This window comes from Dermacentor andersoni, chromosome 2, assembly GCF_023375885.2.
Source record: "Dermacentor andersoni chromosome 2, qqDerAnde1_hic_scaffold, whole genome shotgun sequence".
Lineage (NCBI taxonomy): Eukaryota > Metazoa > Arthropoda > Arachnida > Ixodida > Ixodidae > Dermacentor > Dermacentor andersoni.
The window spans coordinates 95,417,476-95,444,309 of NC_092815.1; the positions used below are offsets into that span (position 1 = coordinate 95,417,476).

Genomic DNA, 26,834 nt, shown 5'->3' on the forward strand with positions numbered 1-26,834 from the left:
CTACACTCGTCTGCAAGAGTCTGCATGAACTGTACGTAAAAGAAATAGCCCTAATGACTCGTGTGATCGTACCTTTGATGAGACATGGGGGATGAACATTCCCATGGAGAAGAGGCCGAGCAGTGGCCCTCCAAGTCCGCTGTTGATTGCTGATTGTGCCTACAAAGCAATAGTTCCACGTTGTTGCATGGTCTCACAGATACCCCATTTAGGGTACGGACATAAGCATGTTACGAGTGGACATTTATGTGACCACCATACGCAAAATACCTTGAAATCATATGCTCCTTTCAGCTTAGCATTATTCCTTGTAACATCACAGGCGCAATGTACAAGAAAGAAACCTAGCAGCACAGACTACGCCGCCCCAGACCAATATTCTAGGGACAGACTTGCTACTGGTATAAAAATTACACCGGGTGCTGTACTTGTAACGGAGCCATCTAGCTAATAATGAGCTTCACCTATCTTGTATGCATGCAGTGGTATGCATCTCCTTCTGAAATGCTGAAGTACTACATCTAACATTCGCGAACTCTAAAACCCAAAGGTGTATGTGATATCTGATATCACGATTAATTTCTTTCTTTTCTTTTTATTGAAAGAAATGCCGGTAACAATGTCGCAGCTCAACGCTGAGTGGCAACCACGCATTCTTAAACTTTATTTTTTTTTTAACGAGCGCCTTTTGTGTCAGTTTAAGGACAACATGGACCCATTTCGGCGTCGCAAGCGTTTAAATTATGATATCCCCGGCCTCAGATACCGTATCTATTTTGGTCGATGTATTCTGTAGCGGAAGAGGACACAAGAGGATTATGCGTTCCCCGATGGTCTCGTTCCCAAGCTCTGACACAGGTCAACGCTGCTCTGCTTCATTTGTGTGGCGAGAACGGATTCATTCCGCCGTACAATACCGATAGCCATGAATTGATGTGACCATACGAGACGCTATAGGGCAGCTTGTTCAAGAACTGTATAACGATGCCCATAAGCACATCGTGCTTAATGAAACCAGAACCACGTTACGAGAAATCCTGCTATGATATATTTGCCATTATTGAATGCCGTCCAAACATGGTGCTGCGTCCTTCAACAATACTTGCGCATGTGCTACTCGGTGGACGGAAAATGCAATAAATCATGTAATGTCTTCTCTCGTCTAAGGGCTGATTGCAGGTTACTTTCGGCTCAATCAATGTCAAGATATTAGGTTATCTGCAAGAACAGGAAAGCGTACAGTACCGCCAGAACGTCTCCCAACTGCTGGGCCACCGCAACTAATGCAATAGATAGTATCCCGAAGAACACACCTGCGAAAGGAAGATGTTATTCAAACGTTGAGTCTTCTTCACAAGTATTCTACAATGTCATGGTTGATGAGCCAAACTTTAAAACGGAGAGTCGCTTCGAACACGTGCCATATAACCAGAAATACTGATATTCTGCTTTCCTATCTCAGTAAACAGTCTAGTATACATTCCGTCACATAGCAATGAAAGTTGCGACAGTCTAGTTGCTGTTTGTCGTTGCGATCGCTTTGTTTGTTTGGTTTTCCTCCTTGTGTCCTAGTTTTTTACGCTTTAAGTCAAGTATGCACTCGTAAAGGAAAAGAAGTTTAATTTCACTGGCTTGAGGAACGATAACTATTAATTAAGCTTTCAATTATACAACGTTGCAATATGTGTTTTAGTTGGCATGTGTTGACCTATATCTTTATAAAATGCTGCACAACATTGTTCACTGTGTATCGGTGAAAAAAATGATGCAGAATGAATCACACTGCCTGCGATTGCCACCTTCTTTTTCGTTGAAAACATCTAGTAAGAACAAATTATGAGCTGCTTTTCTTTACTTACATAACCGCTAAATAGTTGAATTAACTGCGCCCTTCACATAAACTCAACAAAACCACTTTAGAATTTCAAACAAAATCTTTGTTCGCAACTTACGTTGTTCTTGGAGGTTGACAGCCGATAGCAAAAAGCTGATCGAAACATTCCGTGCCCCGCCACAGAAATCTCTTGCAACGCCATCGTTCTCCCAAGCACTAAATATACTTGAACCGGGTTTGGCAACTCTCTGGTTGTTTTAAATGTGCTTTAGATTCGCTGTTAGTCTTGTGAAAAGCTTTGGACTCGCCTCCGCAAAATGTTACGTAGATTTTCTCTATCTGCAAGCCGTCTAATATGGCTTACTTATAACGAACCTTCTGTACACTGCGATCATGCTAAGCATGTCGGATATGACGTTGACATGGCGCGATGCGTGGTGAGACATTGGGTTCTCCGAAACCATGCGCGCATTTGGTCGGAACGGTCCAAGTTGAATACCGTGGCTCCGGCAATTTCGTTTGCTTCTTATTTCGTTTAATTACGGTCGTCGTTGCCAACTATAACGTTCTTGTTCCTGCACGTACATAAATGCTTATGGCATAAAACAACGCTCTAGAGGGTTTAGTGGCAGCGGCGTTTTTTCTTTCTTTTTTCTTTTTTGAACACGGTGGGGTGGGTTCAGTTTCTGACTTTGGAAGTCATATTCCGATAGACCTGCGGAATGCAAAAGTAGCCGTGTGCTCATGCCGAGGTGTACTTGAAAAAAAAGAAAACACGCGCTTTGCGTTAATCTACAGTGCTCCATTACGGTGTGACCTCGCAATCCGGTCGTTGCTCTGGGACGTTAAAAATTTGGCTTAGCCTTTAAGAGTGGAACACGACAGCATCGAAAGATCCCAGACTGCTTCTCACGCTTCCCGGCAACTGCAGCTTATGTAATCCGCGATATTTACCGGGAAACCCTGGCGCCGACCGCTATGCACGAATGCGAGCTTTCTGGTAGAAACGCGGCCTCTCGCGTAGGCCGATCCCGGCGGTAGTGCACAGACGCGCCAAAACATGACATCATTTTCAGGTTTTTGTTACTGCCTGCAGCGTAAGCTGTAATGGGATAATTCCAATAGCCGTTTTGCTTGGCAATGGCGTCCACCGCTGCCACCTCCGCCGCCGGTGTCCGATGCCCGCAGCAGCTATCGCCGGCAATAGAGAGCTTTAGGCTAGGGGACGCAAGTGGCTTGCGTACGCAAGAACTAGGGACGACGGTACTGTGCATGCGCAGACCCCTACGTCTTGGTCTGCGCATGCGCAGTACCGTCGCCTCTAGTTCTTGCGTACGCAAGCCGCTTGCGTCCCCTAACCTAAAACTCTCTAATGGGAGAGAAAATAAAAAGAAAGACCGGTTCCCACAGGGACCGAAAAGCTGGCCCGTTGCGCGCGAGTAAGCTATTTTATCACTGAGCGAAGCCAGCACTTTTTTCTTAAACATGGTATTTATTACAATGAATGAAATGATGTATGTGCAGGAACTATTTGCAATAATATGAGGGCCAGGCGGTCATAAGCAATTGCAGGTATACGGAGAGCCCATACAAAGAAAATGTCACACAAAGCAATATCCTCCATTACAACAAAAACTCGAAAGGAGAAGTTAAACACCTAATCAAAAGTTTAATAAATAAAATTACGGGGTTTTCATTGTCAAAACCATGATCTGATTATGAGGCACGCCTTAGTGGGGAACTCCGGCAAATTGGACCACCTGGAGTTGACGTGCACCTAAATGTAAGCCCTCGGGTGTGTTCGCCCCCATCGAAATGCGGCCGCCGTGGCCGGGATTCGATCCCGCGACCTCGCGCTCAGCATCCCAACACCATAGCCACTAAGAAACCACGGCGGGTTAACCAGAAGTTTGTACCAATCCGGCTGACATTCTTCTTGATCGTAAATGTCCTCTGAGTGCGTAATCGTTTCAACGAAATGCGGTCTTGAGGGAATTGTGCTATTGAACGCCGTTTTATTAATTGTAAAGATGCCATTTTATTCCGGGATGGCATTCATAGAAATTTGCTAAAATCTTTTGATCTAAATTCTCACAGCATCCGATATCGTGTTCTTCCGTATGATGACGTACCATACGATTTGTTTTTGCTGATAGGCCTGCATAGCCTATGGAAAGCTCGTGTGCAAGACCATAGTGAGCTACGCCAGCGCTTGCTAGCACGCAGCGGAAGAACGGGACGTGACATGCGCGCCACGTAGCGTCGATACGTGCGCATTTTCCATTTCACTTGCATATATATCGCATCAGGTAGAACGCTATGTAGCAAGTGCACATGAAGCGGTACAAGGCAGTTGAAGAAGTTATGAGGAAGAAAAACAAGGTTAAGGAGATATATACAAGAATGCTAGAAAAAATATGCATTGTGTACCTGATTAAATCAAGCTGGCTCTGTGTCCATGTCCCGCCGCGTTTCAAATGGGATGCCAATAAATCGCCACCATCCTCATCATTAGAATCGTATCGTTCCACTTGTCAAATCAAGCTGGCTGGGTGACTATGTCAACGCCGCGTTTCGAAGAGGACGCCAATAAACCATCATCGTCAGCAGGAGCATCGTATCGTGCCACTTGCGTTGCTATGTGAGATGCTTGCCGCGTCTATACATGCGCCCTTTGCTTTACAGTTGCATATTATTACACCAGGTGGCACGCCATGTAGCAGTTGCATAGGTAGCGGTACAAGGTAGATAGAGAAGTCTTGAGGAAGGAAAGGAACATTATGGGGATGTATAAATATTGATGCAATGAAAAACCTGTTTGGCATACCTAATTAATTCAAGCAGGCTAGGTGACTCTTGGTCACTGTCCCGTTTCAAAGAGAATGCCATTGAATCATCATCATCTTCTTCATTAGCATCGTATCGTACGATTTGACACGTGATAACACGCGATGTGACATGCGCGCCGCGTAGCGTCGATACGCACAAACTTTGCATTGCAGCTCCGTTATATTCCACCAGGTGTCCCGACATGAAGCAGTTGCATACAGCAGTTTCATGCGGCATGTAGCTGGACCTGGTTAACTCAGGCAGGCTAGGTGACTATTTGTCACCACCCCGTTTCGAAGGCGATGCCAATAAACCGCCATTATCATCATCAATAACAACAGCAACGTACCGGGCCAAGAGTCAAGGGATGTGACATTTGCGCCATGTAGTCCGGATACCTGTGTTTAATCAGAAACCATATAAGGCATCTGGCCAGGACGCCTCATCACCACTTGGCCTCCCTAACAGCGGACAGACCACACACATCTTTCAGCCAAACGATAACCGCATATGATCAATCATTGACAGCTTGTTTCACTCCGGCTGCGAGACCTTCGATTCCTCCATGGTGCCTCACTCAGCCAAAAATCAACCTCACTATACCTGGTATCTCGAAAAAACCTGATCTATCATCGCCAGCCCTTAGACAGCTCACGCTACTATATTTGTACGAGAACTACCGTGACTCTACGCATATTTACACTGATGGATCTGTCCTTCCAAGCAGCTCCGCGGCGGCAATCGTCATACCAGCGAAAGCTACAACAATCAAATTTAAGACGACCCACGCGACAACATCGACGGCAGCAAAGCTCGCAGCGCTCTTTACTGCCCTTCATCACATTGGTGATGAACCACCACACAAGTGGACAATATTCTGCGATTCGATGGCGGCACTGCAGTCTCTATTGTCACCTTTACGGCGCGGACCACACGAACAACTAATATTCCATATTATAGAGACGTTACAACATATAAGTGATGTAGGCCATGAAATAACCTTTCAGTGGCTTCCAAGTCACTGCTGGATTATCGGCAATGAACGGGTGGATCACGCTGCGCGCTCAGCCCATACTGAGGAGCGCCACGTCCAAATTCCTCTTTCTAGAACTGACGCAGCACGGAAGCTCCGCCTGCTTGCTCGGCAGTGCACCGCGTCGCAATGGAATGAGCCACATTTAAGAAATACGCGACTGTACTCACTTGATCCCACACTAAGTCTTCGAGCGCCATCACAGCTTCGCCGTAGAGACGCCACGCTTTTATATCGACTTTGGTTGGGCGTTGCCTTTACCAAAGCCTATGCATTCCGCATAGGGATCACCGACAGCCCAACCTGTGACCCCTGCGGCCATGAAGAATCAATTGGCCATACTTTGTGCGCCTGCCTGCAGTACAGTCCACAGAGGGCATGCCTTTGCCACGAACTTGACCAACTGGACGACCAACCGCTATCCGAAAAAAAATTCTACAACATCGAAAGGACCTACCGTCACAGAAGGCCGTGCAAGCGCTATTGCGCCTTTTGCGATCTACCGGCCTGTGTGAACGACTTTAACTGGAACGCCTTTTGTGTGTGTGTCTCCATGTGTGCGTATTTTTTTCCCTTTTTTTAGCGTTTTCCTTTCTGTCATCTTTCTAACCCCTATTCCCCATCCCCAGTGTAGGGTAGCAAACCGGAGACTCATATCTGGTTAACCTCTCTGCCTTTCCTCTTCATTCTCTCTCTCTCTCTCTCTCTGTCTCTCTCTAATTCGGTGCAAGTTATGGCGCCTCCTCGCAAGGTACGAACCGTCGTTGGAGAAGCGAATCGTAGCTACGCGCGCGGCTGCAACCAGGCAACATCGGGCTCAGCAGACCGCTGTGCAAAAAGCAGGACAAGCCGCAGCTCACCGACTGTCGGGCGGACAGTTCAGATCGTTCTCGTGAAAACGACGTGAAGAGACTTCGACGCGAAGACCCTGTAATTCGTGGTGCCGAAAATGGAGCTCGTATAAAGCCACTCTTCCAGCTCACGCTGTGACTGCTCTGCCGCGTGACTGGCCGCTCGAGGCACTTTGCGTGTATTCGCGGGCTTCTTTCACGCTCGGAAATATACTTTTATGTAGCCCGTATTGAGGGACAGATGGCTGTATCGGGAGTTTTTCATGTCGCTCTAGAATTATCTCATCGATGTTTTTCATCTAGTTACAATATTCAAGAAGTTGATTAATTAATGAAGGCTAATTATCTAATTAGCCAGAATGAAAAAAGATAAAGTTTGAGTATCTCCAAGCGACGGCAAACAACATTACGTTTGTTCTATCCAACTACGTGGCATTTGCATATTTTTAAACTCTGGCTAAAGTTAGCTGGGACACCCTGTATACTACCGACGGTGGCTTAGAGGCTATGGTGTTGCGCTGCAAAGCACGAAGTCGCGGGATCAAATCCTGGCAGCGGAAGCCACATCTCGATGGTGGCGAAATGCAAGATCGACTTGTATTGAGTGGACGCTAAAAAGAACCCCCACGTGCTCAAAATTAATGCGGAGTCTACCACTACGGCGTGCCTCGTAATCAGATCATGGTTATGACACGTAAAGGCCCAGAATTTAATTGTTTAATTAGCATATAATGGCTATCGCCTGTTGAACACGATAATTGGAGCACGTAACTTTCGGCGCGTGTTTCACTGAAGTTGTATCAGGGAGTGAATTTTCTTATAGATTGCATATAACATGTGGATACCATACGAGCACGTGCTACGCCGCTCACCCTAAAGTAACCCCAAGTGAAACGTATTTCCATGCACAGTCACGGTTGATGCTGTTTCATTGACAACGCGCAATGTGCAATAGTCGTGCCATCTACGAGTCTCAAAAAACAGCAGACTATAAAATAACGGTGGGACGGAACATATAAACTGCAACAGAATATGCGTATTTGCTCAAATATTTGCTGGGAAGAATATCTGTCAGATGATCAGTGACGTGTGATATCATCTCCTCGAATTGCTATAACGGCAATGGTTTGCTTTCATTGCATAGTTGCCTGACTTCACTTCTCTGCAGCTGCAAACTTGTAAATTTGGTGTGTAAAACTATCTAATGTCTGCGGTTTCTGACCATTTGTTTGGATCAGTGGGCGCCTAAATATATAGTTGGCATTAGAAAGAACCTTAATGCAACACTTCTTTTCTAGAGAACACAAAATAAATTTTCCGCGGCCTTAGTGCGCCATTGGCTTAAAAGGACACTAAAGGCAAATACTAAGTCAACGTGGACTGTTGAAATACCATTCCAGAAACCTTGCAGAGCTTGTTTCGTGACAAGAAAAGATTTAGTGTACGAGCAAACTGCGTCTGAAAGGTCCGCGTACCTTTAGCGCCACTCAAAACTCCCACCCCGACTGGGGAGTGGAGGTGTTGCATACGTCATCACCGTTGGTGAGTAAAACGGCTCCTGACAGACGGCGCTACGGTTATCTGCGAAAAACGCAAACGCCCGGCCATAGCGAAATCGATCCAAGACCGCGTTGGATCCGCCGCTGCAGCTGCTCTTGGTCAAGTGGCGTGGACCGTTCGGGAATCCCGGGACATCACATGGACGCGGCCTTCTTTGCTACTTTCAGTTCGTGCGAGTTTCGCGAGCCAGCAAAAGCAGGACAGCATTTCGCGATAACGAAGCTACTCAAACGCGAAAGTGCGGGCGGAGTATATACGTAATGTGGAGAAAATGAAACCTGAGTTCGATCACGCGCGTCGTTGTGAAGGGTAACGCCAATTAGTTTTTTTTTTCTAAAAATAAAACAGAATTCGACAAGTAGCATTTCTTGTGTCTGATAATGCAGTACAATCATTTCTTATTTCGGGTGTTTGAGTACTAGTGACAGAATCGTGCCTCCGTCATCGGACTAGTACTTGAATGTCCTGGAGGAGCCTGTTTAATCGTGTCTCCATTTAACTCAATTTCTCGATCAGAAAAGCTCTGTTCGCGATAATATTGACATATTAGATGTTCTCAAGCACTAATCTATGACTTTATATTGACTTAATACTTGCCTTTAGTGTCTCTTTAACGAGTGTATTTGAGCGCACCACAGCTTCTTCCTAGCAGAGACTCCAAGAAGACGAAAATAGACGCGAACTCACCCAGGGCGACCATAATATGGGCACCCGTCGACTCTTTGATGCCTGGCCTGAGGACGGCGATAATATCCACGTAGAAAACAGTTGCCAGTGCGTTTATTCCAGAAGACACAGAACTGCAATGTTAGAAGCAAAGTGAAACGAAGGGTGGTGGAGCCGTGCAATAAAGGATCAAGTTCAAATCACCCTCTTACCTAAGTGACGCCATGAAGATTCCCGTGACGAACACGCCACCCACTCCTGTAGTATCAGCGAGTACGTCCATCACAAAGTATGGCAGCAACTGTCAACGAGATCAGAAAATGAAGTTAGGCCACAACAATCTGTGGTGAGATCGCCTCGCTTACAGCTATTATATCTGTGCTTTATTTATTCTGATAACGATAAGCGGTTAAGTTGTTACACCCTGGACCTCATGATCTTGTTTAAAAAAAGTGCACCAAATGGTTATCAGGCACAAAAGTCAATCTTCGTAAGTCTGTTTTTAAATCGCACCACATTCGTCATTCGTCCCTGAATTTTTCGTGGAGCTGCCCGAGTCAATATGTTCGTTCTGCTTACTTCATTTTCCTGTTCTTTGAAGGGACAGTGTTTCACATGAAATGTTATGCGAGACTTTATTCATGTTATCTTATTTCTGTGGAGCAAGAAGATATCTACTCCTGATTGACCGGTCGAGTGAGCGACCGATCGAATCCATCTTGCTTATAAGGAAGGCCGCTACACAAGGCCTCAAATCAAATGTCCACCTGGACTTTCAACATGAACTGCAATCTGCACTCACGGACGTTGTTATCGTATTGACGTAGATGGGTTCGAACCTGTAACAGCAAAGAGTTATACAGCAAAGCAAAGAGTTATAGCAAAGAGTTATAACAGCAAAGAGTTATAACCGCGGAGGCATCGAGGTAGAGTCATACCCACTTCTACTTTTTCTCCTCGTTTCCATCGGTATTTAGAAATCGATCATGCCGCCTGAGCGAGCCACGAAAGCCTGTTGCGCAAAAGGTAATTCCCTAATTAGCGATGACGGCGCAAATTCCAGTGTCCATATGGTGGCTACTAAAACGATGACGCCTAAAGACAGCTTTCGACATGTGCATAGCTTGTTGCGGAAATTTACGGATCTCTAGTGATTAAACGAAGGCAACTATCAAAGAAGACAAGAAGACGTCACTGCTCTTGCTCTTTGTCTTCGTGAGCTGCCCACAACAATTGCTTACCAAGTAGACCACTTCCCTGCCGCAATTTGCCTCAGACAGCGTAGCACAGTGCTTAGAGATGCGTTCATGGAAGATCAATGCCGCTAGTACCAAGTTTCTACCGCGGGGCCCAACATTCGGCCTTCGTCTAGTCTACGTCATATTCTACGTCAGTAAGGCGCCTCCGTGCGGCATTGTGAATCCAGTACTTACGACACGTGCATGCTCTGCGAGGGAAAGAAGGAAATGTAGGCCTATCATTAAATGACAAGGAAATCGCCGCGTTCTGAAGAACAATGAAATACAATTTGTTTGTGTTTTACATGAAAGCAAGCGCGAGCAGACTTTAACAGGATGTGTGGTGCGAAGAGGAGCTAAATTACGGCATTTTAGATTAAGAGATTAACCAAATAGACGGAAATAGTGTCTAGGAAGCAAGGGGTTATGCAGTTCTTAAAAGAGAGAGAGAAAGGAAATGCAGGGACGTTAACCCAGAGGCAAGTGTCCGGTTTGCTACCTTGCACTGGGTTGGGGGATTTAGGGGTTGCAAAGACGACAAAGAGCAAGAAGAAAAAAAAAGTAACAAGAAAAAAATGGAAAGGAAAAGAAAAACAGGTACTAGTGAGTGTTTTTCTGTTTCCTGCAGTTGTAAAAGTCTTAGCTGCATTGTATGCATGCAGGGGTGGGGCATGTCAGGAGCTGATTGGGGCAGTGCAGACGAGATTGGTCTTGCTGGGGAGTTTCCTTCCTTTTTTTTTTTCCAGAATGATAACGACGTCTCTCTATTCTAGAATAAGTCGCTCACGTTCAGCTATGCAAATACATGGGCATTCAACGACACTGTTCAACGTGCGTTTACAGCACTTCCTTTGAGAGGAATCAGATCTACCTGGTCGGGTGTGTCGATCCTTTTCGTCAACAGAGGGTCACATGTGGCGTAGCGAGCGTACATCATCAGACCGCAGAGGCAGCTCAACAGCAGGATTAGGCACAAATACGGCAGGTTCAGCCACACCACTCTGCATGAGGTAAATGTGTTTTTCAACTGAACGTCGAATGTTACGAGCAGTGCGCAACTGCCGTAAACAATACGTATGTTAATGAAAAAAAAAAAACGTCATCACTTGTTTCGCCTGAATGCGAAGCATTTAAACCTATAGCAAGGTTACAGCGAACTGGAAAAGCAAGGTTTAACGTTGTGCTGAATGTGTCTCAGAACGCTTGCGTGGTGAGGACTGTGCCAGATGCGTTGAATGAATTGAATTCTTTGGTTTTACGTGACAAAACCAACATTTAATTATGAGGCATGCACCCCGTAGCGGGGGATTACGGATTAATTTTGACCACCGGGGGTTCTTTAACGTGCCCCCAGAGTACAGGACACGGGCGTTCCTGCATTTCGCCCCCATCGAAATGCGGCCGGGATTTGATCCCGCGACCTCGCGCTTAGCAGCGCAACGTCACAGCCGCTGAGCTACCGCGCGGAGGGTCCATAGGCGCTGCAGGCATCACATCTAGATGGTGGACAAGATGATAGGGAAAGAAAACCGACTGGGGGGGGGGGGGGGGGGGGGGGGCGCTTCTAGGCGTTCAAAGAAACGATAAGCTGGATTTACCCTGACGTTAACGTTCCATTCCGCTCAGACCAGTGTGCAACACTGTGTGGTACGCACACAGCTATACTCAGCATGAATGCTTATGTGTCTGTGCACAAAGCTGTGTCTGAATGTGTGTCTGAATGTGTGTCTGAAGCTGTATGTGTCTGTGCACAAAGCTCATGCCAGCAGCGGAAGCCAGAATGCTGTCCTGGTTCCGGCAGAGCCGACTAGCTGAGCGGAGCATGACAGGGCGTCCATTTGGCATCGTCACTCTGGCAGCCAGCGCGTCACGGGAGGCCTTGTAATTCTCAACGCGCGATCCCCGCACGCTCCGTCGGTAGCAGATTAGCACGACAACGCCGTCAACGACGCCATGAGAGCATATGTGCCTCAAACTTTCGCAATACAGATTTCATCTCTGCTTGCAGTTGTATCAGTATGATTATTACTTGAACAAACAAGCTAACAAGGTTTATCGGTAAAACCTAGCTCAGATAAATTTAATCCTGCCAAAGGCTATATTGCATCCATGCAAAAAAATACGGAGTTATTTCTTTTTAGCACCATTGCGCGCGAAAGTTATTTTCTTTTTTTGCGACATCTTGCTTAAAAATTTAGGCAACGCAAGGAAGTTGAAGTATTGCGCATTGTTGGGGCCATTAGAAATAACACTTAGCCACCACCGCCGCTCTATCGGGAACGCGGCCTGTTAGTGTTCATTTCGAGCTCGTCGAATAAATAAACACGGTGCATTAAACGGGGCAATTGGCGCTGTACCACTAACTTGAACTATATTCCGTGAAGGTGGACGCCTTTCCATAAGCATTTGAACGTAATGAATTCGTCAGCTTTCGTGGGAATCAGGCGAACTAAGCATCTCCCAAGAGCGTGAGATTTCCTCATTTGGACAATGTAAGAACTCCCTCATTGTCATTCCTATTCCGGCCTTCTGTATCAACTGGTATACTCGTACACTCCTGCGAGGCTCAGTAGCATGCTCAAATACTATAGTTATCGCGCGAAGCCTTCAATCCATTCCGTCACAAAACCAGCAACGCGTGTATCTTAATTCGGTTCGTTTCTCGATAATCAGTGAAATCGTAGTTTGGCTTCCACCTTTGAAACCACTGCACCTGACGATAGACCTTTCGCTACGTATGAAGGTCTACCTATTTTTTCTGAGGCTAAATGCCATAATTTGCTTCTGTCTGTCTTCGATGGCTTCTGGCCTACTGTAACATCCACAATGAATACGTACATTTTTGCCCTGGTGAGAGTTTTCACTGTCAGGTAGCGCAGCACCATCATCTGGTTCGTGTTGTAGCTGGCAGAGTTGGCGAACCAAGCGCCGATTGTGACACCCCAGATGGTGTGCCGGACGTTCAGCTTGTAGCTCGCACTGGAAAGAAACAGCGCGGATGTTTTCCTTGGCTCTTTTGCTCTTTGACGGACCTTAGTCACGTCTAGAAGTCCTACGAATCCTTTGATGTTCGTCTGTCTACCTTTAGACAACACTACTAAAATTCACAGTTCCGTCAATTTTTTCGATTGTTCCGTGATTTTAAGTGTGATATGCTAACTGGCAACCTCTGGCAAATTTCAGTCAACCTTCCTTCGAGTCTCGCTAATGTGACCAACGCCGCGTAGTATTGCGAAATACCATTCTTCATCGCGAGTTCTAACGTGCAACGTTATTGATTGCGACGGGACCATATAGTACATCTCCCTTATCTACTGTCCTTCTTTTCGTGATGAAAGAGAGACTTCGCGTGCCGCCTTAAGCCGACTGGACTACAGGGTGTGCACGGAGGAAAAAGAACATTGGGACCATGCATGGACTCGGCCATCATATACACAGAAAGCCACCAGAGCCCTGCTGCACTCTTTAACGCGCGAGCGTTAAGGGCCTGGTTTCGTAGAAAATCCGGTGCTGGTCTGGGCGACCGCGGCCGAGAAAATCATCCCCAACCACGCAGGCCCTCCGCGTTGCGCATAGGCGTTAGTGAACTAACTTAATTTGTCAAAGTAAAATGCGCCAGAAAATTCGTAAACTACGACTTACACAGAATCTACAAATATGATAGCGTCGGATTGTAATTTGAGTATGCGAGAAAACGTAATTCTGTTGCGCGGAAACCCAAACACAAACCCGTTTTCCAACTGCTGTTTGAGGTCTGTCTTAGTAGGAGCGGCGCGGCCCGCTCGGTTCCTTGCAACACCATCAAAAAGAAAAGAAAAGAAAAAGAACCAGAAAGCTCGCTTTCGTGCATAGCGTTCACCGCCAGCGTTTCCCGGAACACATTACGGTTACACAAGCAGCAGTTGGTGGGAAGCGTGAGAAGCAGTCAGGGACCTTTGGATGCTGTCGCGTTCCACTCTTAAAGGGCGAAGCTTAAGCGTACTCTGAAATTTTTAACGACGGCTGAGCTCTGCGACAGCCTTTGAATGCGCGATAAACGCAGTTACGAGTGCGCGTGCGTCACTTCATCTCCCTTTGCGTTTTCTTTTTCTTCCCACTTCCCTCTCCCCCAGTCCAAGATAGCAAACCAAGTGCAACCTGCCTCCCTCCCTTTTCTTTTTTTCTCTCTCTAACACAACCAAGCAATGCAAAGTATTTAACTTTCTTTTATTCTTTATGCATTACGGCAAATCCTCCCGAATGAAAAAAAAGTAGCATTCATGTATATCTGGTTCAGACTGAAATAAAACCCCGTGACTTTTCTATCCATATCCTTGCGATGTACTGACCTACCTTTCTACCCACAGCGACTCCCTTAATTGTTTATTTTGTGTCTTCCTAACCGGCAGGGCACGGACTGAAGATAATACGGTTTGTTTCCCTTGATGGGTGCCCTTGCCTCTATTTGTTTAACTATGCATGCCATGTTGCCGTTAGCGCTGTTTCATTGTGTCAACAATATCCCATTAAGGTCTGGGCTGAATGACGATTACTTTTTGTGTGCTAATTGAGCACTTCAAATCCAAGACGCTTACTGCGCCTGATGTCCTCAATGTTTTCCTAAACATGGCCATTTGTTTGCATGCTATACTAAACGTGGAACACGAATTCTTAAGAAGTTTCTTGCATAATACTTACCTATTCTTAAGTAGCATTTTTTTGCCCCCAAACTGTATTAGAGAGTTAAAAGTTATAGCTAAGGTCACCTGTTGAACTGGACGCGTCCTCCCTGTTTGGCGATGTTCCAGGCGTTCTCGAATCCGCCAACTTCCTTGAAGCCCATACTAACCACCACAATTAAGGCGATGAACATGACGACGCACTGGAAGGTATCCGTGTAGACCACTGCTTTGATGCCGCCCTGCGTACAAACGAGCCCGTTCAACTTTCTTTTGCAAAAGAACTGTAGAAAACCGTGGTGTGATATCGAGGAATAGCTACAATTTGATAGTGCAAACAAAAAAGCCCTAGATTGGCTGCTATCTTAGCACCAAATTTTAGCACCTCGTTTAAGCTAATATAAATGAACCTATTAAATTAATCGTAACTGGTGTTTATCACTAGAAATCTAAATGGTAGATGTGATTGAAGAAAAAGAATTTGTGAACTGAACACAAAGCTGTAAATTGTAAGCTCGAGGAGTGCCTAAATACACTAAACCAGCTCGTTGATTGCTCTTCAAAAACCTTCTGTGCATTTCTTGGGCATAAAATGAATCCTCCTTAGAGGAGAAAGAGAAGCGGAAATTGCGCTTTTCCTCTTTTCCGCCTAAACCGTACCATATACCTTATTTGCCGCATTATAGACCTGACGGATTCATTAGTATTTTTTGTTTTTGTGCGCACTCGGTGCTGATTTCGTGAAACAAAGCGGCCGGGACTGCTCTTTTATTCTCGAATCTACGTAATTATTTTCTCTTGGTAAGCCTCCGCCCGTCGCTACCAAAATATGTGACGTCACGGTAAGATGCGGGAATTGAAACGCGGCGTCTCGGCATGTCGTTTATATTACGCTGCCTCTTTATGGCGTACGAAGCCTCCGGTCACGGTAAAACTGCTATATTTATTTGCGAGTGCAGAAGCATGATATAAAAGTGTAGCTCTGGATTAATCCCTTTCATTACAACCTTATTGTCGATGTAAACGGTAGTAAACCATGCTGCTTATAAAATCGTAAATCTTCTATTACGAGTGGCGCGAATTCAGAAACGTTGTTTAACGCTTCTGCATTAGCCAATAAAAATACCTTCATTCACAAAACGGTTAAGATTTCTCGCGCGTCCTTTCCTCTTACTCGTTCACGTGTAAAAGACATGGCAGCCCCTTTGCCATGCTCTGCCGTTGAATGCGGAATGTTATGCCATTAAAACTCCATGTATATAGCAACGAACGCAGCAGTGAAAAGTGCAAGAAGTCGCAGAAAGTTTGTAACGTACAACCAATATTATTTCAAATAAACGCGTTCTTTTTTTTTTAATGATGGCCCGTACCACAAATGCCAACACCATCCGACAGCGATGCAAATGCTATTAGCACTCCTTATGAACACAATATTTTTAGCGCCCCAAACGGCGGGGGAAATGCGGCCATGCGCAGGCGCTCGGCCGCGATTGGATAATATTCCTCATAAGCATAATTCGCGCGGCTCGTCGCACCACAAATTATGGAAAGAAAATCTACGCAATGGCGGCCCAGCGCAACGTCAGGCAACGTCAAACTGACGTTTACGAAACGGCCCTTCTAGTGACGCTCCTCACGTGTTATTCCTTCAGCCACTCAACAAGCTGACATGGCGAATACCTTGGACCGCCACCACATATTCGCGAAAGGGTAGATGCACTGCGCGTGCTTGTGCATGCTACCGTTCACTTTTGTTTGTTTTTTAATCGCCAGCATCGCTAAACAGCCGCCAAGGAGCAGAAAAGCTACTTATTCGAAATAGTCTGCAGCTCGTCGTCACGTTCGTCATCTTGGGTTTTGCAAAACTTTCGCTTCCCGGCACAAATCTAAAAACACGTGACCTCTTGACAGCCAAACAGAGCGCCAACATAACGAAAAATGGCGGCCGTGCTGCGGCCATGCTTGTCGAGAATATAGCCTGAAGGCTTTTATTCGCAAGGCTGATTATATTCTCGCGCTGTACTGAGGGTGAACAACCACAGAGACACAACGCAAGTCCCCAAACTAACTGTTTGTTGGGCTAACTTGTGCCCAGCAAAACAACTCGAAATCTGGTCCGCCGATTGGACATGTCGGCTATTTATACATGAGTCATTGAATCTGACAGCGTAATCGCTGGTGTTCGTTTAAGTTCTAGAATCTTCATTAGTTATTCTCGTCCTGCCCGCAGTCTGATTACACAAGGCTCGGCGACAGCAACCATAACAGCAGTTACAACCAGCGAAAACATAAGAGGAACTTCCGATACAGGAAAGACGCGTCTTGTGCTGGGCGATAACTGGCATATTCGTTAACCGGTTAAATGCGGTCACCAGGAAAAGTCAGTAAGTGCTCGTAGCAATATTAACTATTTACATGCTGCTCTGAGAAGCTATGCCAGCTTTTCCATATGCGCCATCTGAACAAAGTGACGGAAGTTTCTTCTGGGCTGTGTGACCACGAATGTCCAGCGTGAGCTTTTCTGTTTAATCTGCTTACGAGAAGCGGCAAGGCCTTCCTAATTTGTTACAAGTCCTTTACCTCCTGTCAATTTGCCTGCATTATCAACTTAGAGTTTTCATCAAAAGCTTATTCTCATATCCATTTTTTTTCTCTGCTCATTCCCTCTGAGCAGAGTATCAGTTTCAATTACCTTTATCTGACGATTACATGTCTCACTGCGAGGCTTTTCCTTCGAGGAACCCGCATGGGTTTTCTTTGTAACATGTGCTACGAATGGGTCGCTGTTTGATTTTCCCTTCAGTAATGAACCTTTCTTGAATTGTTTCAATTAAACACTGCGCGTAGAGACGCATACTGCGTGTAATTATACTTTAAATTCAACTTGTGTGATTGTTTACACCTTGTGCGCAAACGCGAACACAAATTCACATGGCTTCATGTCAGGCGAACTGTATCCATGAATGACTTGAAGGCTAATGCGGTTTGCGAGCGGCGAAAGAAGCATTGTGTGAAAAGGTGCGAGTAGTACAGAGAAGTATAAAACATAGCGATGCATAGCGAAATGTGCGAGTAGTATGAAGCATAAGTAGTATGAAACATCGCGGAGACAGCTTGAGCTTTAAAACAGGGAAGCTCGACTTCACTGCATTTCTGCAACGGTCACTGAGTCACTGTTACATCTATTCCAAAAAAAAAAAAACAGTAGTGTCGCACTAAAAAAAGAAATCACCAAATTGTACTTACAATGCTAGTATATACAGTGCAGATAATTCCAAGTAGCGCTACTGCTGCCCACAATGGCAATCCCATCACTGCGAGAGAAAGAACAAAAGCGAACTCTAGTAGCAGTCATTGGACCACTACACGTTGTCGCGATTCTTAGCCTTGACACAGTTCTCCCCAACTTCTTAAAGCATGCTACTTGCTCAGTTCCTGCAACTCACGCGACTTCACATCTTGAGAAGTAGAATATATTGATTTGCTGACCATAAAACCTCAGCAATTTATAGGTCACGATTACGAATTCCTGAATTATTTCCATTTGGCCCGCATGTTTGCGTTTCATATCTTCGAACTTGTGCAGCCTTACTGTGTGCGTACATGCGGAATAATAATGTGAGCATGCGCACGCAATCCGCGAACGATGCCAGTTGCACGAAGACGTATAGAGTGAGTGAGGCGCTAGAGAAAAGTTGCCTCAAATGGCATCGCTACTGGGCCCGTATTAACAAAAATTGTCTTACGCAAGAACTGTTCGTAAACACAGACGCCAGCCGATGGCGATGTTGAAGACATCATTAGTGACGGTTGCCGGCCAGGGTCAAAGAACCCTTACGAACGAAACGTTTTCTGGATTCTGTCCCCGAATTGCAGGTGCACAACGAAGACAGAGGTATTTTATTTATTTATTTATTTATTTATTGCTGCAGAATAAAGAGAAACGAAGTAGCAGAGGTACCCTTTACTTTCTACACCATAGCAGCCGATGTATAAGAGAACAGGGACCGAATTCACAAACATTTTTGAAGACAAGGTCTTAGCTGTCTTCACATGGGTTTGGTATATTTGGGATTGGGTATCTTGTAACCACTTCGAGATAAAAACGGCCCTTTTGGGCCTCCATGGCGTCATAAAGAGTCGCAAGAGGTATTAAAATGTAGGACTCAACGTGTCGAGAAGCGCTAATTAGTCGCGGAGTATGTGCAGTTACCGAAACGGGCGTAATTAGTGCCGATATGGTCGAACATTAACCCCATTGGATTATAATCCTGCAAAGGATGCACGGCCATAGATATAGATAAGTTGAGGAAAAGCCATCGTACGGTACACTTTTGGAAATTGGAGCGAGTTCGCTTGGACTGAGCACGGCTCGCCCGAGGCGACTTCAGTGGTGCCCAAACGAAACGAGCATTAGTCGAAGAGTCGGTAAATTAACGGAATCGGCCTACCTGTCCTCGTCGTCAAAAAGAAGACCATAGGCGCTAAAATGTTAAGCTATTCCAAACTTTTCTATTCCAATTCTACAATCAGCCCTCCATGATAGGTCAAAAAAATGTCCGGCCACTCCCACCTCGACTGTCTCTCACGCGACGTCACGAAAATCGCGATAGCTCCCAATTTGATATGATGTGTGCACAGTGATTATGCATGATTAGACCGAACGAAAGAAAAATAATTATATCTCATTCGACGCCCTTTTCGCCATATATACTGTGCCATTGATCAAACGTTTTCGGGTTGCGTCCATTTCGCCTCTCTGTCACGCGACGTCACAGAACCACGAAAACTCACCGCGTCAAAGTGACGTGTACGCGTTAAAGACGCATTAATACGCCGCACAAAACTTTTTTTTTTTTTTAATAGCCGGAGACTGCCCCGTTCCGAAAGGAATAGGAGATGGCTGCCCGCCAATTGCTCTGGTACTACCTAGTCGGAGAGGACGGAGAACATGGATTTATTTGCGTATAATATTTTTCCGTCGCAGTATAACGTTATCGAGCCCTTTCGGCGCATATAAGACATCACTTTACCAACTCTTTGTTGAGGATCCGTTCTGGTGGCATTTTTAACGTTCTGTTGCACGCCGCCGCGATTTTCGACCAGCCACCGCAAGCCAAGTATAAGGGGAAGCGGATCAATCCCACACGCTGGCATCACCCTCTTCATCCTGTTATCTACTTTCACTGTGCTGGCTCGGCCCTATCGAACCCCTCTCCACTTGAGCGTGCTCCTCGCCTCTTCTCAGTTAATTCGATAAGAAAATCTGCTCAATGTAGGCAATATGCTATTCGCTTTGAAAGAAAAAAAAAGTGACCTCCTATAAACGAGGTGCGCGTTTGATAGGGCTTTTCAAACAACGCTGCGGGTTACCGCCCGATGCTTGCGTTGGGGGTTACGTAAATTTGACGTCAGGAGATCGGAATAAAGACAGATTGGAATAGTTTTACGTTATAGGGTCCCATGTTGACGTAATATCGCGCGAAGTACGATATGAGTAAGATATTTATGAGTGAAGAGAGATACAACCATCTTTAAATCACCCAATCATTTGAATCAACATAGACACAGAGAAACCGATCACCATAGACACCGAATCTTTTTACACGTCAACACTTGGGTGAGCCTTTCTTTTTTCTAAGTACTATTTGCCATTGGACGATCGCCTTCGCTAATTATATGCACAGCGCCAAGATTTGCTGGAATTTTCTCTTACGGACGATTCTATAGCGTAAGAGCCTTTTTTTGCAATCCATCTTTACTAGTACCAATTACGACAGGGACCAGCTTTCTTTTTCTTGCCTCTGTCTAAGATGGTGAAGATGAATTGTTACCAACTTGCCCAATTTGCAATGCTAACAAGCTTGTTATGAATACTGGCCCAGGATCACAGGAAGATGAATAGTTGAAGTGATCAGCAGTGGGCCGAACAAGGAAGGCCCCTTACTCTAAAATCGTTAGTAAGTTAAAACTTCAGCCAATCCCGATGCTAGACACCTAATTAACTAATGCAGCCGGCCAATGGCAAATAGCACTTACCAACGAAAAACATTTGTGAATTTGGCCCTCAGTATTTATACGACGTTTTTACAAGGGGACTTATCTTCTGTCGCCCTGGTGAAGACAAGCGCCCCTGTTGAAACGTTGGCACCAGTCTTCCGTTGTTCGCACAAGGAAGTATTTTACAGCAAAGGCACAAAGTTAACAAAAACGTTTTGTATAGGGTTCGTTCAGAGCTTCTTTAAAAAACAAAAACAGTTGAACTTCTTGACCCACCTTTCGATAGCGCCAGTGCTGGAGCGTAGAGGGAGACGCTCAAATAGAGAGCCTGGGTGAGGGAACAAGAGAGAAATTATGGCACAATATACATCGAACCGTATCGACCACCACACTCCAGCTCAGCGTCGTGCAAATACGCCCAAACGCACGCATTCAGATACGCATTCACACACACGCAAGCACGGGGAAACCAATTACAAATAGCTTTGATGTCGTTTTTGAGAAGATTGGATGCGCTTTGTAGACGATCACAAGGAAGAAGACGGGACAGGCGCAAACTAACAACTGAGGTTTATTCGAAGGAAGCACTTAAATTTAAGTACATGCCAGCGTAGGCACATGTCGTTCTTGCAGATGGGGCATTGTGTTGCTTGCTGCACTGAAGAGGCCACGTATTGAAGGTCCCTCCTTTCTTCTTGAGTGAATTTCGCGAGCGAAAGACCAGTACAACACAGCGCAGTGATGCACAGTTTTCTCTCCCGCTAGAGATGCTCTCTCTTGCTCGCAGTGCAAATAAACTAATTTCCCCAACGCATTGCCATAAGAGGGTCGCTGAACAAGATTATCGCCAAAATCTTCGCTCCGACTCTTGCAAGAGAATCCAGTGTCAGTCTCGAGATTTAATTTTTCCCCTCGAGACAGACAAGAGAGTTTCGCTTTGGAACCACGACGAGTGACCGAGTTTGGAGGAAACTGCGAAGTTCCACGGGTGCACGGTGGACGCAAGGAAATATCGGGCCAATCATTATTTTAGTTTCGCAGAGAATTACCACAGGCGAGCGACGTCCATTCTCTATACAGACTTAGCATAATGCTCCATGATTTGAGAGCTTCTCTCGATCGCCGCCCTGCAAACCCCCGAACAACACTGCAGAGCTTGCAACGTTTTCGACCAATTAAAGCACGCCGACAATTGTTACGTTAAGTCTGTGAAACGCGCCTTAACATTTCACGTAAACAATATGAGTGCAGCACATGCCCCTATACTAAAAAGGGGAGCGGAGATTTAAAAGGCAGAATGGCAGGCAATTCAAAGAGAACTGCCACGCTATGCGACGGCCACTCTAGTTGAACGTGACAGAGGCCTGCTCCCGAAAGTTCACACACACCTCAAAACATTGACAACGCTCCCAGTGACGACAGCAGCTGCAGAACACAGTTTCTCGACAATGAAGTGAGTAAAGACATATTTGCCGGCATGACAATGGCTTAATCATGGGGGAGGGGTCTGGTTCCTATGTTCATTCACCGGGTTTCAGGCTGCGTCGGCGGAGTTATTAGATTGTAATGGACAACGCAGGGTACATTAAAGGTGTTAAGGAAATATTTGAACCCGTACCGAAACCATATCTTTTCAATGAAAGAGGAACTGTTTCAAAGCCAGTGTGTTATTACCGTCACACTAACAAAAACACGCAGCTAGGAAAGGGTTTGGCGTAATAGAAGCGTCGTCATGCCCCCTCCTCACGGAATAATTGTATGCCTCCTATATATGCAAGCGCAAACGTTGTCACAATGGCGAACAAAAAATCCCTGCCGAAACTCCCCAGTGGGACTTGTCAGATAATGCGTGAGTATTACTTCTAGTCGCTCGTCTTGCACTCATGCAACGAAGGATTGACTGAGTGGCCGAGTTACGCACACCGCGGCACACTGTGCCAAGCGTGATGCTAGGTGCCGCAAGTATTGGAATGATCTGTTGCAACTACCTAACTGGTGAACGTAATTTGTCGGAATTAATCATATTGGGCGAAATATTCTAATCGTAATTAATCCTAATTGGGTCAGATTCATCTATATTATCATTAATTAATCCAGATTAGTCTCAACCAATTTAAAGTTGCTAGGTCGGAATTAGGCCTAATTATACTTAAGTACCCTCAGTTATTATTCATTAGGCTTGTTTGATTTAACCTTAATTACCTTTGGCTAGGTGAATTAGAAATTTAATTGATTAGTTCACTATCTTCATTGGGCTCCCTTGGCCTTCAATCTAATTAGGGAGTCTTATTTGGCATTAATTAATCTTATTATTCTTTTATTTATCTTAATTACTTTAATACCCCTTCATACTATATATAGTCATAATCATAAATCTTAGTAGTCATACGTAGTCATAAGGTAGTCTCATATATACCCCCATAGGAGCCCATCTATACCTATATGAAGCGCATCGTGTCGCACGCTAGAGACAGAGGGACATATTTCCGAGGGAAGTAGCCCTAGAATGCTGACGCATTAATACGTTGAGCTTGAATCCTCGTCTGTGGCTGTCGTTGCATGCTGTTGCATGTCTCAGTGGAGCATCATTCACCAACATGTTCGACCTTTCGCCTTTGTCTGGCACGATAAAAGGACGGAAAACTGGCCAGAATGTGTCGCGAGACGTCGGTGGAAATTAAATGACCACGATTTATAGTGGTAGAATCGAGAACCCTGTTCGCGATTTAAGTATAGGAATTATCATTTTAAGTTGGCAAAGAAAGTCTCAAAAACCAGTAAGTGGCGCGACCTGGCGGTGAAGTCTTGGTACTTCGTATGGAGCATATGAGATTACTGTACGTGAGTCGGCTTTTATTAAGTACAGCATACTTATTGCTTATGGAACGAAGAATGCTAAGCATATCATTAAGAGACAGAAAGAGACCGGTTTGGATCAGAAAGCAAACGGGTATAGCCGATATTCTAATTCACATTAAGAGAAAAAAAGGGAGCTGGGCAGGTCATATAATGCGTAGGTTAGATAACCGTTGGGCACTAAGGCTACAGAATGGGTACCAAGAGAACGGAAACGAAGGTCGAGGACGACAGAAGACTAGGTGCAGCGATGACATTAGGAAATTCGCGTGCGCTAGCTGGAACCGGTTGTCGCAGGACAGGGGTAATTGGAGATGGCCGGGAGAGGCCTTCCTCCTGCAGTGGACATAAGATAGGCTGATGATGGTGACTTATTGCTTAAAATTTAAGTTCCTATATTATACGATTTTTGTGCTCTACTCTATGCATATTGCGAAGTAAAGAAGTGCGCGCTAGCTAGCGACGCTCCCTTCGTAGTAACGAGCTGAGCGAGCAGAGCTGTTCGGTGCATCGGGGCGCACATGAGGGTTGCTGTGCGCGCGCGAGTTTGCGAGTTTGCACGCCGTGTCCTGCGACCTCAGTGAGATACAAGATGCCATCGATGAATTCGCCATGAAAGGATGTCAGCACTGCGATAATAGCCCTGCTGGCACGTTCTACCACTTGGCTTGGCTTGGCTAAAAAAGAAAGGAGCCTGGCGCATGCAGATAGCAAAAGCATGACCTTTGAGATCAGCGCGTGTTATTTAGAGGGAGAAGTCGCTGGGGCGTAGGTTGGGACACTACCTATTATTCTAAAAACAATTCAATGTTTCGTAAAACATGACCAGCAGCAACATCGACTTGATAAGCAAAATATTGCTTTCTTACAGCTAGAGTCGCATTTTGTCGTCCGCTTCCCACCAGTGCCGGCGCATAATCGCTACCGCGCTCACCTGTCACTCTTTGCAACACACACACACACACACACACACACACACACACACACACACACACACACACACACACACACACACACACACACACACACACACACACACACACACACACACACACACACACACACACACACACACACACACACACACACACACACACACACACACACACACACACACACACACACACACACACACACACACACACACACACACACACACACACACACACACACACACACACACACACACGCACGCACGCACGCGCACGCACACGCACACACACACATATATATATATATATATATATATATATATATATATTAAGCTATCACGAACAAAGTTGCATGCTTACCATTTGTACAGTGAACATCGCCACAGCGATGAACCGTATTGCTCGGTTGAACCTCAGTTCCAGGTACTGCGGCGAATGGAATGATAGTCGTAAAGAATGTCAGAGCAACACCAGGCTAAATAACTCTGGTTGGGTCACATTGTTGCATCAAGAAATTTTGTTGGGTCGAAAGGAGGTCATGTTTGTCAAGTTTAATTAGCGCATTTATATGCCACGTCCCTATCGCGTGTCACTGAATGACTGCAAAGGTTACTTACCAATAGCTGACAACAGTCCACTACACTGCATTTCTGCAGTGTAGGTAAACATTGTGTTTGATATAAATTATAATCGAGCAGTAAATTTCGGTTCAGCCTGGCATACAATAAACTATAAGTATTCAGAGTCCTTTGCAAATGTTTGGTACCATGGTCTTCATTTTGTGGTTTGCAATCCATTTACAAGTATATCGGGATATTAATGTTCGGATGAGATCTGTGAACTGCTTTGTTTGTGTGGACACGCATGTCGTTCTGTGTAGCGCTATAGAAAGCAAGCTCTGTACGCTACTACTACTGGTCTCCTATGCTATAAAATCGTAAAGGTAGATTAAACGGTTGACGTTACTGCTCTTACACCCCCCCCCCTAAATTATTAGCAGAGAATTCTTAATTTTGTCTGCAGCCATGTATTCTGCAAACTAACAGCCCACTACGCTATGAAACACCAATAGCTTCGTGTCATGAGGCAGAAATGAATATCTAAACAATTTTTCACTCTGATTATTACGAAAAATAGCCTAAATTTGAATGTGTCTTCGCACAAATGGCAGTATGCACACGAATCACAGGTAGGTTATGAAAGTGTCAACGGCACGCACTGCTAACAAAGTATCGATGTATCAGGAAAATATAAGTTTAGCAAATCGGAAGGCAGCATCACGAATTACTCTGCTGTCAAATTTCCTCCTGCCTTTTCAATTTCTTAGTATCATGGGTGCGAATTTTCGTGTGCGCGTTCTGGTTTGTTATCGCGCGTGCATGTGTGTGTGTGCACGCGTGCGCACGTGTGTGTTTGTGTGCACTTATTTACGCAGCTACGCATTTCTCGAACTCAAGTGCGTCATAAGGTATCGAAGTAGTCAGGTTGTTATATTACTTTTTAAACGTTCGCTTTCCCATGTTATCTTCCTTAGCTTATCTTAGTTGTCATATCTTGTCATATTTATCTTAGACCTGGCATCCGTCGCACGTCATCGTCTTTCTTCTATTTCTGTTGTAAGAAAACATGTTACCAGCACCACGTGGCGACTAAGAAAAAAAGTAAAATTATGGGGTTTTACGTGCCAAAACCACTTTGTGATTATGAGGCACGCCGTAGTGGAGGACTGCGGAAATTTCGACCATCTTGGTTTCTTTAACGTGCACCTAAATCTAAGTACACGGGTGTTTTCGCATTTCGCCCCCACCGAAATGCGGCCGCCGTGGCCGGGATTCGATCCCGCGACCTCGTGCTCAGCAGCCCAACACCATAGCCACTGAGCAACCACGGCGGGTACTACTTCAATATGACTTCAATATATACTTCAATATGAGAAAAAGGTAGTGGTCCACCGTTCTCGCTACAGCCAGAGTTAAAGCCTGCACAGTGACTCACCTCGTAGGCGGTGCACACTTTGAGGTTGTAGAAGACGGGCATGTACAGGTGCGCCGTGACCGGAATCACGAGAAAGTACGAAATGAACACCAGGAAATACATGGTGCCGCCGTTGTAGATCTCGGATGCGTTGCCGAGAAGATAGGCCGCAGATATGAAGCTCGCCATCAGCGACGTGCCAACGGGAACAGTTGGCAGGTTCCTGCCGCCGGTCAACATGTCCTGCAGAGACTGGCTGCCCCCAGAGCCACCGGCGAAAGCCTGGTACAGACCGATTCCGCCCGAGCCCAGTAGAGCGCAAACGAACACGGCGTAATCGTAGGACGTGAATCGGGCCACCAGCTCGGCCGACGTACTAAGGGTCACTTTGTCCATGACGACT

At 45.5% G+C, this 26,834-nt stretch overlaps 1 protein-coding gene across 1 annotated transcript; it reads right to left on the reverse strand.

The window, feature by feature from the left end:
- LOC126541607 (sodium-coupled monocarboxylate transporter 1-like) lies at nt 1-26,834 on the reverse strand. Its single transcript, XM_050188452.2, has 11 exons — nt 26,453-26,834; nt 24,818-24,883; nt 20,946-20,997; nt 17,916-17,983; nt 14,757-14,911; nt 12,850-12,990; nt 10,883-11,012; nt 8,986-9,074; nt 8,795-8,907; nt 1,246-1,313; nt 1-159 (listed from the first exon to the last, which is right to left on the reverse strand). The coding sequence occupies exons 1-11, from the start codon at nt 26,825-26,827 to the stop codon at nt 1-3; spliced, it is 1,416 nt and encodes a 471-aa protein (XP_050044409.2). The 5' UTR covers nt 26,828-26,834.

Bases quoted from the DNA above. Each gene is read 5' to 3' on its own strand.
- LOC126541607 (XM_050188452.2), bottom strand. From the start codon at position 26,827: ATGGACAAAGTGACCCTTAGTACGTCGGCCGAGCTGGTGGCCCGATTC. The intron at 12,991-14,756 runs GTGACCTTAGCT...GTTTCTTTCCAG, and splicing joins GGACGCGTCCAGTTCAACAG to TGCGAGCTACAAGCTGAACG. The intron at 160-1,245 runs GTACTGTACGCT...ATTGCTTTGTAG, and splicing joins AGTTGGGAGACGTTCTGGCG to GCACAATCAGCAATCAACAG.